Here is a 13,840-nt window from a genome sequence, read left to right on the forward strand (position 1 = left end):
ATTTGATTGAAAAAATGTGATTGATTCATTGTAATTGACTGGTCTGTCTTCAACGCATTCCTAATCGATCACCAAACATTTCTGTAGAAAAGCCAAAGATAAAGCCTTGCTGTCCTATTTATTAGTTCAGTTAGTTCAACACTTGATTCAGAAGCCCTGTTGGAGGTAGGTGCACTTGATTATGAAGCCTTGTTGGAGGTAGGTGCACTTGATTCCGAGGCCCTGCGCGCTAGGTAGGAAAAAGTGTTCCCATTTCGAACCATTTCATTTGTGTGAAGGTACAAACTCCGCCTCTCCGGCGGACCAGGAGAACTATATCAAGTGAGCCTACTGCGCTGGCCAATCGAATAGCTCAAGTCACCGCGCCTACAGCTTCCAAGACCCCAAAGCAAGGTTTAGTATTAGCCATGAGATTTCATAACTTTTAAAACCATGACCAGAGAGAGAGGCTGTCCAAGAATACGGCAAAGAGCTGCTGTTTCTTCTTCTTCACAGAACTGTCAACACTGTTTTTATTCAACACTTTTACAAGACAATACACGCTTCTTCATGACTTCTACTGGCTACAATCGGCACTGCAGCAGAATGAGTAGCCACGTGTATTGATTGGATTGCGTTGTTGTTATTAGCAGCTCATCGTGTCTACTTTTTAATATCGAAAGAATATTTCACTTTCTCTAGTCATTAAACAACAACATGAATTTGTGCATTGAGGCAGAAATAATGGGGTGTGGCTCGAGTTTTGCCATCAGGTGGAAGGCGGTGTTCCTTCTCTTTGGTCAGTCGCACCGAGGAAAGGAAGCAGAGAGCTGGGACCGTAAAAGACTGTCTGCTGCTCTCTCCCTCCATCCGCTGAGACTGACCATCAGATGCAGGTACTATCAGTACAGTAAAATAAAACATGTCATTATTTAAATGTAGGCTCAGCTGTGCCTCACAAGTCATACAACAACTGATCTATTTTATCAACGCTTGAGTTTTGAAATATAATATGGTCTGAGAAAAACAATATTGCTTCGGCCAAGCATAGCCAATATGCTGTGATAATGTATTAGGCCAAGCATAGCCAATATGCTGTGATAATGTATTAGGCCAAGCATAGCCAATATGCTGTGATAATGTACTAGGCCAAGCATAGCCAATATGCTGTGATAATGTACTAGGCCAAGCATAGCCAATATGCTGTGATAATGTATTAGGCCAAGCATAGCCAATATGCTGTGATAATGTATTAGGCCAAGCATAGCCAATATGCTGTGATAATGTACTAGGCCAAGCATAGGGGCGGCAGGTAGCCTAGTGGTTAGAGTGTTGGACTAGTAACCGAAAGCTTGCAAGATTGAATCCCCGAGCTGACAAGGTAAAAATCTGTCGTTCTGCCCCTGAACATGGCAGTTAACCCACTGTTCCTAGGCCGTCATTGAAAATTAGAATTTGTTCTTAACTGACTTGCCTAGTTAAAATAAAATAAATACAAATAGCCAATATGCTGTGATAATGTACCAGGCCAAGCATAGCCAATATGCTCTGATAATGTACTAGGCCAAGCATAGCCAATATGCTCTGATAATGTACTAGGAATGATCACTCTGAAAGTGATCACTGGTGTAGGCTATATAGAAATAATGAAGGTGAAATTAAATCATTAAAATTGAATGATTTAATTATTAAATGAATGAGGATTTCTATCATCCTAACGGAGGTGTAGATTACATCTATCATCCTAACGGAGGTGTAGATTACATCTATCATCCTAGTGGAGGTGTAGATTACATCTATCATCCTGTAGATTACATCTATCATCCTAACGGAGGTGTAGATTACATCTATCATCCTAATGGAGGTGTAGATTACATCTGTCATCCTAACGGAGGTGTAGATTACATCTATCATCCTAACGGAGGTGTAGATTACATCTATCATCCTAATGGAGGTGTAGATTACACCTGTCATCCTAATGGAGGTGTAGATTACATCTATCATCCTAACGGAGGTGTAGATTACATCTATCATCCTAACGGAGGTGTAGATTACATCTATCATCCTAACGGAGGTGTAGATTACATCCATCATCCTAACGGAGGTGTAGATTACATCTATCATCCTAACGGAGGTGTAGATTACATCTATCATCCTAATGGAGGTGTAGATTACACCTGTCATCCTAATGGAGGAGTAGATTGCATCTCACATTCCAGTGTTTGAACGTGTAAAAAAGGATGCATGGGATTTCTGTTAATGTGACTCCGTGCAGCCAATGGCAACGTCCGTTTATAATGCTGGGAGCCACTTGTGGTTTTGAAAAGCTCTAACGCAGGTCCACCTCCGACACCTTGGAAACAACCACTATGGATAAAGCAGATCGGATTGAATCGAGCCCTTAGGTGTGAAAGATGACATCTCTGTATCTGTTAAGCTTGTTGTTATTGAAGAACAAATAAAGAGCTGAATAAAGAGAACATGGGTTGTAGGATGGTTCTTAGGGCAGGAGACATTAAAGGGGCAATGTACGATTGTATAACGGGTATCGTAAGGATTGGACCAAGGTGTAGTGGAACTACTATAGACCAGAGCCCTATATAGTGGTACTACTATAGACCAGAGCCCTATTCCCTATATAGTGTATGTCACGGGTATTGTAAGGATTGGACCAAGGAGCAGCGGGAACGTGTATACTCATCTTCTTTATTAAAACAAAAGAAGGAATAAACAAATTACGTATACAAAACAACGACCGCCACTAAACAGTCCTGTCAGGTGCACAGACACAAAACAGGAGACAACTACCCACAAATCCCATTACAAAAACACCCCTATACATAGGACCTTCAAGCAGAGGCAACGAGGAACAGCTGCCTCCAACTGAAGGTCAATCAACAAACCCTAAACATAGAAGTAGAAAACTAGACTGAACATAGAAAAACACTAACCTAGAACATAGACCAAAAACCCCGGAACACTCTAAACAAACACCCCTCTTACATAATACCATAGCCCAACAAACCCCGAACCACATAAAACAAACATCCCCTGCCACGTCCTGACCAAACTAAAATAACAAATTACCCCTATACTGGTCAGGACGTGACAGTACCCCCCCAAAGGTGCAGACCCCGGATGCACCTTAAACAACAAAACAAAAACTTAATCCAATAACTCTAAACACAAAATAATCCCCAACTAAAGGGAGGGAAGGGAGGGTGGCCACCGTCACCGACGGTTCTTGTGCTACACCCCCCCCTCCCCAACCCACCTACTATGGAGGTGGATCAGGCTCTGGCCTTACTCCCCAACCTACCGTGTCCACCCCCGCTAAATACTCATTAAACTTTACCCCTCCCGAAGTCTCTGGGCTATGGCACGTCACTGAAGACCTCGGGCTGATGCGCATCACTGGAGACCTCGGGCTGCGCCGATTCCGAACTGTAGGGCGACTCTCGCTGCGCCGATTCCGGACTGGGGGCCGTCTCTCTCAGCTCCGGACTGGGGGCCGTCTCTGGACGAGGCACTGTCGCCGGACACTCGGGACGAGGCACTGTCGCCGGACACTCGGGACGAGGCACTGTCGCCGGACACTCGGGACGAGGCACTGTCGCCGGACACTCGGGACGAGGACTGCGCACTGAAGACCTGATGCGTGGAGCTGGCTTAGGACGTGCCAGACTATGGACACGCACCACAGGGCTAGTGCGAGGAGCTGGACTGGGCTGACGCACTGGAGGCCTGGTGCGTGGGGCTGGTAGTGGAGGTACCAGACTGGAGACACGCACCCCAAGGCTAGTGCGTGGAGCGGGAATAGGACATCCTGGACTGGGCTGACGCACTGGAGGCCTGGTGTGTGGTGCTGGCTTTGGAGACGCCAGACTGGAGACACGCACCTCAGGGCTAGTGCGTGGAGCGGGAACAGGATACACTGGGCCGTGAAGGCGCACTGGCGGTCTCGAGCGCAGGACTGGCACCACCCTTACTGGCTGGGTGCCCGCTTCCCCCCGGCAAATGCGGGACGCTGGCACCGAGCATACCGGCCTGTGGATGCTTGGCCTCGACGCCATGCGCATCACCCCATGGCACGGGGCCTGACCAGTACCACGCTGCCTCTGGTAAGCACGGGGCGTTGGCTTAGGGCTCAACCCTGGCCCAGCCAAACTACCCGTGTGCCCCCCAAATTTTCTTTGGTGGGGGGGCTGCCTCTCAGGCTTCCATGCCAACCGTGTTCCAGCAAAACACTCCCGGTCCTCTCCAGCCTTCCTCCATGGTCCCTCTCCGGCTAGGATCTCCTCCCAGGTCCACGACTCCCGATAGCTCCTCTCCAGCTCCTTACCCCGCTGCTTGGTCCGTTGGTAGTGGGTAGTTCTGTAACGGGCGTCGTAAGGATTAGACCAAGGTACAGCGGGAATGTGTATACTCATCTTCTTTATTAAAACAAAAGAAGGAAAAACACAAACAAATCACGTATAGAAAACAACGAACGACACTAAACAGTCCTGTCAGGAGCACAGACACAAAACAGGAGACAACTACCCACAAATCCCATTACAAAAACACCCCTATACATAGGACCTTCAATCAGAGGCAACGAGGAACAGCTGCCTCCAATTGAAGGTCAATCAACAAACCCTAAACATAGAAGTAGAAAACTAGACTGAACATAGAAAAACACTAACCTAGAACATAGACCAAAAACCCCGGAACACTCTAAACAAACACCCCTCTTACATAATACCATAGCCCAACAAACCCCGAACCACATAAAACAAACACCCCCTGCCACGTCCTGACCAAACTAAAATAACAAATAACCCCTATACTGGTCAGGACGTGACAGATTGCTACAACCGGTTTTGGACTTTTCAATTAATTATATATACCCATTGATTTCCCGACAAGTATATCTTCTAAATACCTCATGACCTGTCTGTCTAACGCCACCAGAACCCCAAATATTTGTTCATAAAAAAAAGTAATTGTAAACAAATACAGTATAGCCTCAAAACATGGTTAAAACTATAACTTTGATATCGGATGGTCAGTCCTTGAATTCATAGCTCTGTCTATTAATTTGAGAGTGGTGGGGTGACTGCTTTGCTATTGTTTGAAAAACAGATTGCCTCTTTAAAGCATTGATGCGAGTTGTAGTATTCTATAGGTCCACAGATTCCACTTCTAGTTTTGTGACTGCTATCTGAAAGAGATGAATCTATCCATTGTTCTGTATCCCAAATGGCACCCTATTCCCTATATAGTGCACTACTTTTGACCAGGCCCTCTCTCAGAGATGGGAAACCCCATTGTGGGTGGAGTATAGATCATATCACATCACACCAATGCCGATACTAGTCTGGAAGTCTGGGAACCCGACTCCTTACCGTCACTCTATCACACGTGTTCCTCATTCCAGGATCTGTTGACAAGTATAAAGATTCTCAGCCCTCACGATAGTGAAGGTTCTGAACATGTTACAATATATATAATAAATTACATTTAGCAGACGTTGTTATCCAAAGCAGCTTTCAGTCGTGTATGTTTACATTTTCCTTCACGGGTGGTCCCGGGAATCGAATCCACTATCATGGAGTTGCAAGCGCCATGCTCTACCAAATGAGATACAGAGGACAGCGTTGCTTGATTATTGATTGATTAATTGGTAGATTGATAGATTGATGTATTTGTTTATTATAGTGTATGAGGGCAAAGGGAAGGCAAAAATTGACGCTACATCCCTCTCCAACCAAAGTGCATGAACTGAACTGAGGATCAAACTGAAGTGAACAGATAAACTTTAATGAAGGCTATTAGTTTTTACTTTCATTGTACTGTATTATGCTACACAGTTTCAGCTGCCCAGACCATGAACTAACTTACACCGTATTATGCGGGGGAATAGCCTTTTCATGACTGTCTAAGTGTGTTTGGACCATAATAGTTTGTTGGTGATGTGGACACCAAGGAACTTGAAGCTCTCAACCTGTTCCACTACAACCCCGTCGATGAGAATGGGGGCGTGCTCGGTCCTCCTTTTCCTGTAGTCCACAATCATCTCCTTTGTCTTGATCACCTTGAGGGAGACGTTGTTGTCCTGGCACCACACGACCAGGTCTTTGACCTCCTCCCTATAGGCTGTCTCATCGTTGTCGGTGATCAGGCCTACCATCGGAAAAATTGAAGATGGTGTTGGAGTCGTGCCTGGCCCTGCAGTCATGAGTGAACAGGGAGTACATGAGGGAACTGAGCACGTACCCCTGTTTAGGATCAGCGTGGCAGATGTGTTGTTTCCTACCCTTACCACCTGGGGGCGGCCCGTCAGGAAGTCCAGGATCCAGTTGCAGAGGGAGGTGTTTAGTCCCAGGGTCCTTAGCTTAGTGATGAGCTTTGAGGGCAATATGGTGTTGAACACTGAGCTTTAGTCAATGAATAGCATTCTCACATAGCTGTTCTTTTGTCCAGGTGGGAGTGGGCCGTGTAGAGAGTGCATCATCTGTGGATCTGTTGGTGTTCTGTTGGTGCTGTATGCAAATTGGAGTGGGTCTAGGGTGTCTGGGATTAGGGTGTTGATGTGAGCCATGACCAGCCTTTCAAAGCACTTCATGGTTACAGACGTGAGTGCTACTGGTCGGTAGTCATTTAGGCAGGTTACCTTATAGTGTTCTTGGGCACAGGGACTATGGTGGTCTGCTTGAACCATGTTGATATTACAGAGGTTGAAAATGTCAGTGAAGATACTTGCCAGTTGGTCAGTGCATGCTCGGAGTACACGTCCTGGTAATCCGTCTGGCCCTGCGGCCTTGTGAATGTTGACCTGGTCTTACTCACATCGGCTACGGAGAGCGCGATCACACAGTCGTCCGGAACAGCTGGTGCTCTCATGCATGTTTCAGTGTTTCTTGCCTCGAAGCGAGCATAGAAGTAATTTAGCTCGTCTGATAGGTTCGTGTCACTGGGCAGCTCGTGACTGTGCATCCCTTTGTAGTCTGTAATAGTTTGCAAGCCCTGCTACATCCCACGAGTGTCGAAGCCGGTGTAGAACGATTCAGTCTTAGTCCTGTATTGATGCTTTGCCTGTTTGATAGTTCGTTGGAGGGCATAGCGGGATTTCTTATAAGCTCCTTGAAAGCGGCAGCTCTACCCTTTAGCTCAGTGTGGATGTTACTTGTAATCCATGGCTTCTGGTTGGGGTATGTACGTACGGTCACTGTGGGGACGACGTCATCGATGCACTTATTGATGAAGCCAGTGACTGATGTGGTGTACTCCTCAATGCCATCGGAAGAATCCCAGATCATATTCCAGTCTGTGCTAGCAAAACAGTCCTGTAGCTTAGCATCTGCTTTGTCTGACCGCTTTCACCTACTCTGCGTCTCACAAAGACACAGAGTAGGTTGGAACCGAAAATCGCAAATTTGGACTCATCAGACCAACGGACAGATTTCCACCTGTCTAATGTCCATTGCTCATCTTCTTGGCCCAAGCAAGTCTCTTCTTCTTATTGGTGTCCTTTAGTAGTGGATTCTTTGCAGCAATTCAACCATGAAGGCCTGATTCATGCTGTCTCCTCTGAACAGTTGATGTTGAGATGTGTCTGTTACTTGAACTCTGTGAAGCATTTGGGCTGCAATCTGAGGTGCAGTTAACTCCAATGAACTTATCCTCTGCAGCAGAGGTAACTCTGGGTCTTCCTTTCCTGTGACGTTTCTCTTTGCTTATTTGAGATGTTCTTGCCATAATATGGACGTGGTCTTTTACCAAATAGGGCTATCTTCTGTATACCACCCCTACCTTGTCACAAGACAACTGATTGACTCAAACGCATTAAGAAGGAAAGAAATTCCACAAATTAACTTTTAACCAGGCACACCTGTGAATTGAAATTCATTCCAGGTGACTACCTCATTAAGCTGGTTGAGAGAATGCCAAGAATGTGCAAAGTTGTCGTCAAGGCAAAGGGTGGCTACTTTGAAGAATCTCAAATATAAAATATATCTTGATTTTGTCACGTCCTGACCAGTAAAAGGGGTTATTTGTTATAGTAGTTTGGTCAGGGCGTGGCAGGGGGTGTTTGTTTTGTGTGTTTCGGGGTTTTGATGTGTGTTCCTTATTTTCTATTTCTATGTTCATTCTATGTTCCCTATCTATGTTTTGTATTTCTGTGTTTTGGCCTGGTATGGCTCTCAATCAGGGACAGCTGTACATCGTTGTCGCTGATTGGGAGCCATACTTTGGTAGCCCTTTTTCCACCTTTCTGGTATGGGAAGTTGATTTTGTATTGCTGTTTGTAGCCTGCGAAACTGTTCGTTCGTTGTGTTGCTTCTTGTTTATTGTTTTGCTGGTTCACCGTTTATATTAAAATATGATGAATCCAACCCACGCTGTGCCTTGGTCTCACTCTAACGACGGACGTTACAGATTTCTTTAACACTTTTTTTGGTTACTACATGATTCCATATGTGCTATTTCATAGTTTGATGTCTTCACTATTATTCTACAATGTAGAAAATAGTAACAAAAATAAAGAAAAACCCTAGAATGAGTCGGTGTGTCCAAACGTTTGACTGGTACTGTACGTATGTGTTTTTACAACCTCTCCCCATGTGAATTACCTCAGATAGCAGCATTACGTTGAACTCCGAACCTGCCTATCACTCAGTAACCCTGCAGACATTCCTTTTAGACTCTGTAATGTTTAATGGCGTGATGCAAAACAAGTCAAAGGTGTGATGCAACACTGTGAACGGCTCCTCCCCTTCAGGTCTGTTTGGGTATAAAGGTATGGCTACTGTTATTTTTAGTCACTGAGAAGGAAAGCACATTAGCTGTGTGCATAACACACCCTGGTCACATCATCTTACCCTTTGAGATTCCTGTCCGACAATAGGGATATACTGACCAATGGAGGAGTCAACAGACGATGAACTTTATTGTCCATGTCTTTATGCTCACAACCCAACCCCCTGTGACACACACACACGCACGCACGCACGCACGCACACACACACACCACACGCACGCACGCACACACAGACACCGGAGGGTCTGGAAGCAGTGGGTCATCTGCTGTGCAGCACCCCTGGAGGGTTGTAAGGGGTTAAGTTCTTCTTCACTCCCCAGAGGCTCTTAGACATTAACCTTCACTTCTACTAACACATGACAAGGCACCAGACCTTCAAACAGCCTCTTGTATGCTTTTCAGCCTGTCTGTGGAGTGACAGGTGGCCGGGGTTTGCACTTTTAGGACTATTCTATTGGTTCCATGTCAACAACCAACCAAGTACAGCTAAAGGTTTTGGAATGATTTGAAATAGTATGTAACCCCAGGTAAGGCACTCAGAATATGGCTGTTGTTCCCGTCATTCCTGGTTGATTTAATGCAATATACACAGAACTTAAACACATCAAGATGAAACCAAAGACTCCGATTACTAACTGGCACTGAGAACAAACATAGGTATTTTGCAGTATGTCATTTGCAGTGTTACTGTGTGTGTGCAATCTGTACTTCCTAAATTGCATCCTATTCGAACCAAGCCAAATTCCTCCATACCCCCAGGACCTGGTTCCTCCATACCCCCAGGACCTGGCCCCTCCATGCCCCCAGGACTTGGCTCCTCCATAACCCCAGGACCTGGCCCCTCCATTCCTCCAGGACCTGGCCCCTCCATTCCTCCAGGACCTGGCCACTCCATTCCTCCAGGACCTGGCCACTCCATACCTCTAGGACCTGGCTCCTCCATACCCCCAGGACCTGGCTCCTCCATACCCCCAGGACCTGGCTCCTCCATACCCCCAGGACCTGGTTCCTCCATACCCCCAGGACCTGGTTCCTCCATACCTCTAGGACCTGGTTCCTCCATACCTCTAGGACCTGGTTCCTCCATACCTCTAGGACCTGGCTCCTCCATACCCCCAGGACCTGGCTTCTCCAAACCCCCAGGACCTGGTTCCTCCATACCCCCAGGACCTGGCCCCTCCATGCCCCCAGGACTTGGCTCCTCCATAACCCCAGGACCTGGCCCCTCCATTCCTCCAGGACCTGGCCCCTCCATTCCTCCAGGACCTGGCCACTCCATTCCTCCAGGACCTGGCTCCTCCATACCCCCAGGACCTGGTTCCTCCATACCTCTAGGACCTGGTTCCTCCATACCTCTAGGACCTGGCTCCTCCATACCCCCAGGACCTGGCTCCTCCATACCCCCAGGACCTGGCTCCTCCATACCCCCAGGACCTGGCTCCTCCATACCTCTAGGACCTGGTTCCTCCATACCTCTAGGACCTGGCTCCTCCATACCCCCAGGACCTGGCTTCTCCAAACCCCCAGGACCTGGTTCCTCCATACCTCTAGGACCTGGCTCCTCCATACCCCCAGGACCTGGCCCCTCCATACCCCCAGGACCTGGTTCCATTTTTGCTTTGACCTCACAAAGGTCATGCCTTTTGCTCAAATAGCCATGAGCTCCATGGATTACATTAGCAATGAATACTACTGTTTTCCTTTCCCCCTCAGTTTGCAGTTGGTTTTCGTCTTTGACAGTTGTAGGTACGTTTAATATGCATATAAGGTTGTCCCTGTATTATTGGGATAACACTGTCTTTTAATACCGAAACGGTATGCCAGAAAAAATATCCTTAATTCTGCCATTTACACCTTCCTAATATTGAGTTTCCCCAGGAACAGCCTCAACTCATTGGGACATGGACTCTGCAAGGTGTCAAAAGCTTTACACAGGGATGCTGGCCCATGTTGACCTCAATGCTTCCCAAAGTTGTGTCATGTTGGCTGAATGTCCTTTGGCTGCTGGACCATTCTTGATCCACATGAAAAACTGTTGAGTTTGAAAAACCCAGCAGCGTTGCAGTTCTTGACACAGTCAAACCTTAGCTCCTGTTTCCTGCTACCATACCTTTTTTCAAAGGCACTTCAAATCATTTGTCTTGCACATTCACCCTCTGAATGGTACACATACACAATCCATGTCTCAATTGTGTCAAGGATTAAAAATCCTTCTTTAACCGGTCTCCTCCCCTTCATCTACACTGATTGAAGTAGAGTTAACAGTTTGACATAAATAAGGGATCATAGCTTCACCTGGATTCACCTGGTCAGTCTATGTCATGGAAAGAGTGTGTTCTTAATGTTTTGTCCACTCAGTGTATATAACTACCTGTGTTGCTGTGCTGGCTGACGTTTGCTAATGCTATGCTGGGAATATTCTTTCTGAGAAGATATATTACATACCCTTGTAGCCTATTATTAAGGTGGTGACATCATCCACCCAACACCCCATCACTAAAGGATACCAGACTCCATTTTAGTCTGAATGTTTTTCTTGTTGCAGCAGTGGTGAATGAGTTAAATCAAAGTCTCCGTATGATATGTAGAATCATAGAGGAGAGATAAGCCTAGGCCTGTATGTGTTCCAACTGTTTTTGTCTCTTGTTTAAAAAAATAGATCTACATTAATACGTGAGCAACAAGATAAACAGCATGATGTAAATGTGTGTATATACAGTGGGTATCATTAGTATTCACCCTCTTGGATGTAAATCTACTGTATATACAGTGGGTATCATTAGTATTCAGCCTCTTGGATGTACATCTACTGTATATACAGTGGGTATCATTATTATTCACCCTCTTGGATGTACATCTACTGTATATACAGTGGGTATCATTAGTATTCAGCCTCTTGGATGTACATCTACTGTATATACAGTGGGAATCATTAGTATTCAGCCTCTTGGATGTACATCTACTGTATATACAGTGGGAATCATTAGTATTCAGCCTCTTGGATGTACATCTACTGTATATACAGTGGGTATCATTAGTATTCATCCTCTTGGATGTCAATCTACTGTATATACAGTGGGTATCATTAGTATTCAGCCTCTTGGATGTACATCTACTGTATATACAGTGGGTATCATTAGTATTCATCCTCTTGGATGTCAATCTACTGTATATACAGTGGGTATCATTAGTATTCAGCCTCTTGGATGTCAATCTACTGTATATACAGTGGGTATCATTAGTATTCAGCCTCTTGGATGTACATCTACTGTATATACAGTGGGAATCATTAGTATTCAGCCTCTTGGATATACATCTACTGTATATACAGTGGGAATCATTAGTATTCAGCCTCTTGGATATACATCTACTGTATATACAGTGGGAATCATTAGTATTCAGCCTCTTGGATATACATCTACTGTATATGATTGATTGCTATGATTTTAAGTGTCATACACCAACAGGTGCCCAGTCCCCAGGCTTACAAGACCCTATTAAACACAATACCATTTCCTTGTACTCAAAGCAAAACAACATCTTACAAATTATATAAATACAGTGATCATGGCCAGTAAAGCTACCATCTAACCCCACCACACAACCATCTACCATCTAGCCCCACTACACAACCAGCTACCATCTACCATCTACCATCTAGCCCCACTACACAACCATCTACCATCTACCATCTAGCCCCACTACACAACCATCTACCATCTAGCCCCACTACACAACCATCTACCATCTACCATCTAGCCCCACTACACAACCATCTACCATCTAGCCCCACTACACAACCATCTACCATCTAGCCCCACTACACAACCATCTACCATCTACCATCTAGCCCCACTACACAACCATCTACCATCTAGCCCCACTACACAACCAGCTACCATCTACCATCTAGCCCCACTACACAACCAGCTACCATCTACCATCTACCATCTAGCCCCACTACACAACCATCTACCATCTACCATCTACCATCTAGCCCCACTACACAACCATCTACCATCTACCATCTAGCCCCACTACACAACCATCTACCATCTAGCCCCACTACACAACCAGCTACCATCTACCATCTAGCCCCACTACACAACCAGCTACCATCTACCATCTAGCCCCACTACACAACCATCTACCATCTACCATCTAGCCCCACTACACAACCATCTACCATCTACCATCTACCATCTAGCCCCACTACACAACCATCTACCATCTACCATCTAGCCCCACTACACAACCATCTACCATCTAGCCCCACTACACAACCAGCTACCATCTACCATCTACCATCTAGCCCCACTACACAACCATCTACCATCTACCATCTACCATCTAGCCCCACTACACAACCATCTACCATCTAGCCCCACTACACAACCATCTACCATCTACCATCTAGCCCCACTACACAACTATCTACCATCTACCATCTAGCCCCACTACACAACCAGCTACCATCTACCACCTAGCCCCACTACACAACCATCTACCATCTACCATCTAGCCCCACTACACAACCATCTACCATCTAGCCCCACTGCACAACCAGCTACCATCTACCATCTAGCCCCACTACACAACCATCTACCATCTACCATCTAGCCCCACTACACACCCAGATACCATCTACCATCTAGCCCCACTACACAACCATCTACCATCTACCATCTAGCCCCACTACACAACCATCTACCATCTACCATCTACCCCCACTACACAACCATCTACCATCTACCATCTAGCCCCACTACACAACCATATTCTATCTAGCCCCACTACACAACCATCTACCATCTAGCCCCACTACACAACTATCTACCATCTAGCCCCACTACACAACCATCTACCTTCTAGCCCCACTACACAACCATCTACCATCTAGCCCCACTACACAACCATCTACCATCTACCATCTAGCCCCACTACACAACCATCTACCATCTACCATCTACCATCTAGCCCCACTACACAACCATCTACCATCTAGCATCTAGCCCCACTACACAACCATCTACCATCTACCATCTAGCCCCACTACAC

The 13,840-nt window shown here is 46.0% G+C and overlaps 1 protein-coding gene across 1 annotated transcript; it reads right to left on the reverse strand.

Moving 5' to 3' along the window:
- Nucleotides 1–2,308: 2,308 nt before the first annotated feature.
- LOC115167412 (collagen alpha-1(I) chain-like) lies at nt 2,309–10,394 on the reverse strand. Its single transcript, XM_029721818.1, has 2 exons — nt 9,536–10,394; nt 2,309–2,346 (listed from the first exon to the last, which is right to left on the reverse strand). Exons 1-2 carry the CDS (start codon nt 10,392–10,394, stop codon nt 2,309–2,311), a joined length of 897 nt encoding a protein of 298 aa, XP_029577678.1.
- Nucleotides 10,395–13,840: the final 3,446 nt, after the last annotated feature.

Source organism: Salmo trutta, chromosome 29 (assembly GCF_901001165.1).
Source record: "Salmo trutta chromosome 29, fSalTru1.1, whole genome shotgun sequence".
In the NCBI taxonomy this organism is placed as follows: domain Eukaryota; kingdom Metazoa; phylum Chordata; class Actinopteri; order Salmoniformes; family Salmonidae; genus Salmo; species Salmo trutta.

Coding starts and splice junctions, on each gene's coding strand:
- LOC115167412 (XM_029721818.1), bottom strand. CDS start 10,394: ATGGAACCAGGTCCTGGGGGTATGGAGGGGCCAGGTCCTGGGGGTATG. Junction 2,347..9,535: donor GGAGGAACCAGGTCCTGGGG/GTATGGAGGAAT, acceptor CTTTATCCATAG/TGGTTGTTTCCAAGGTGTCG.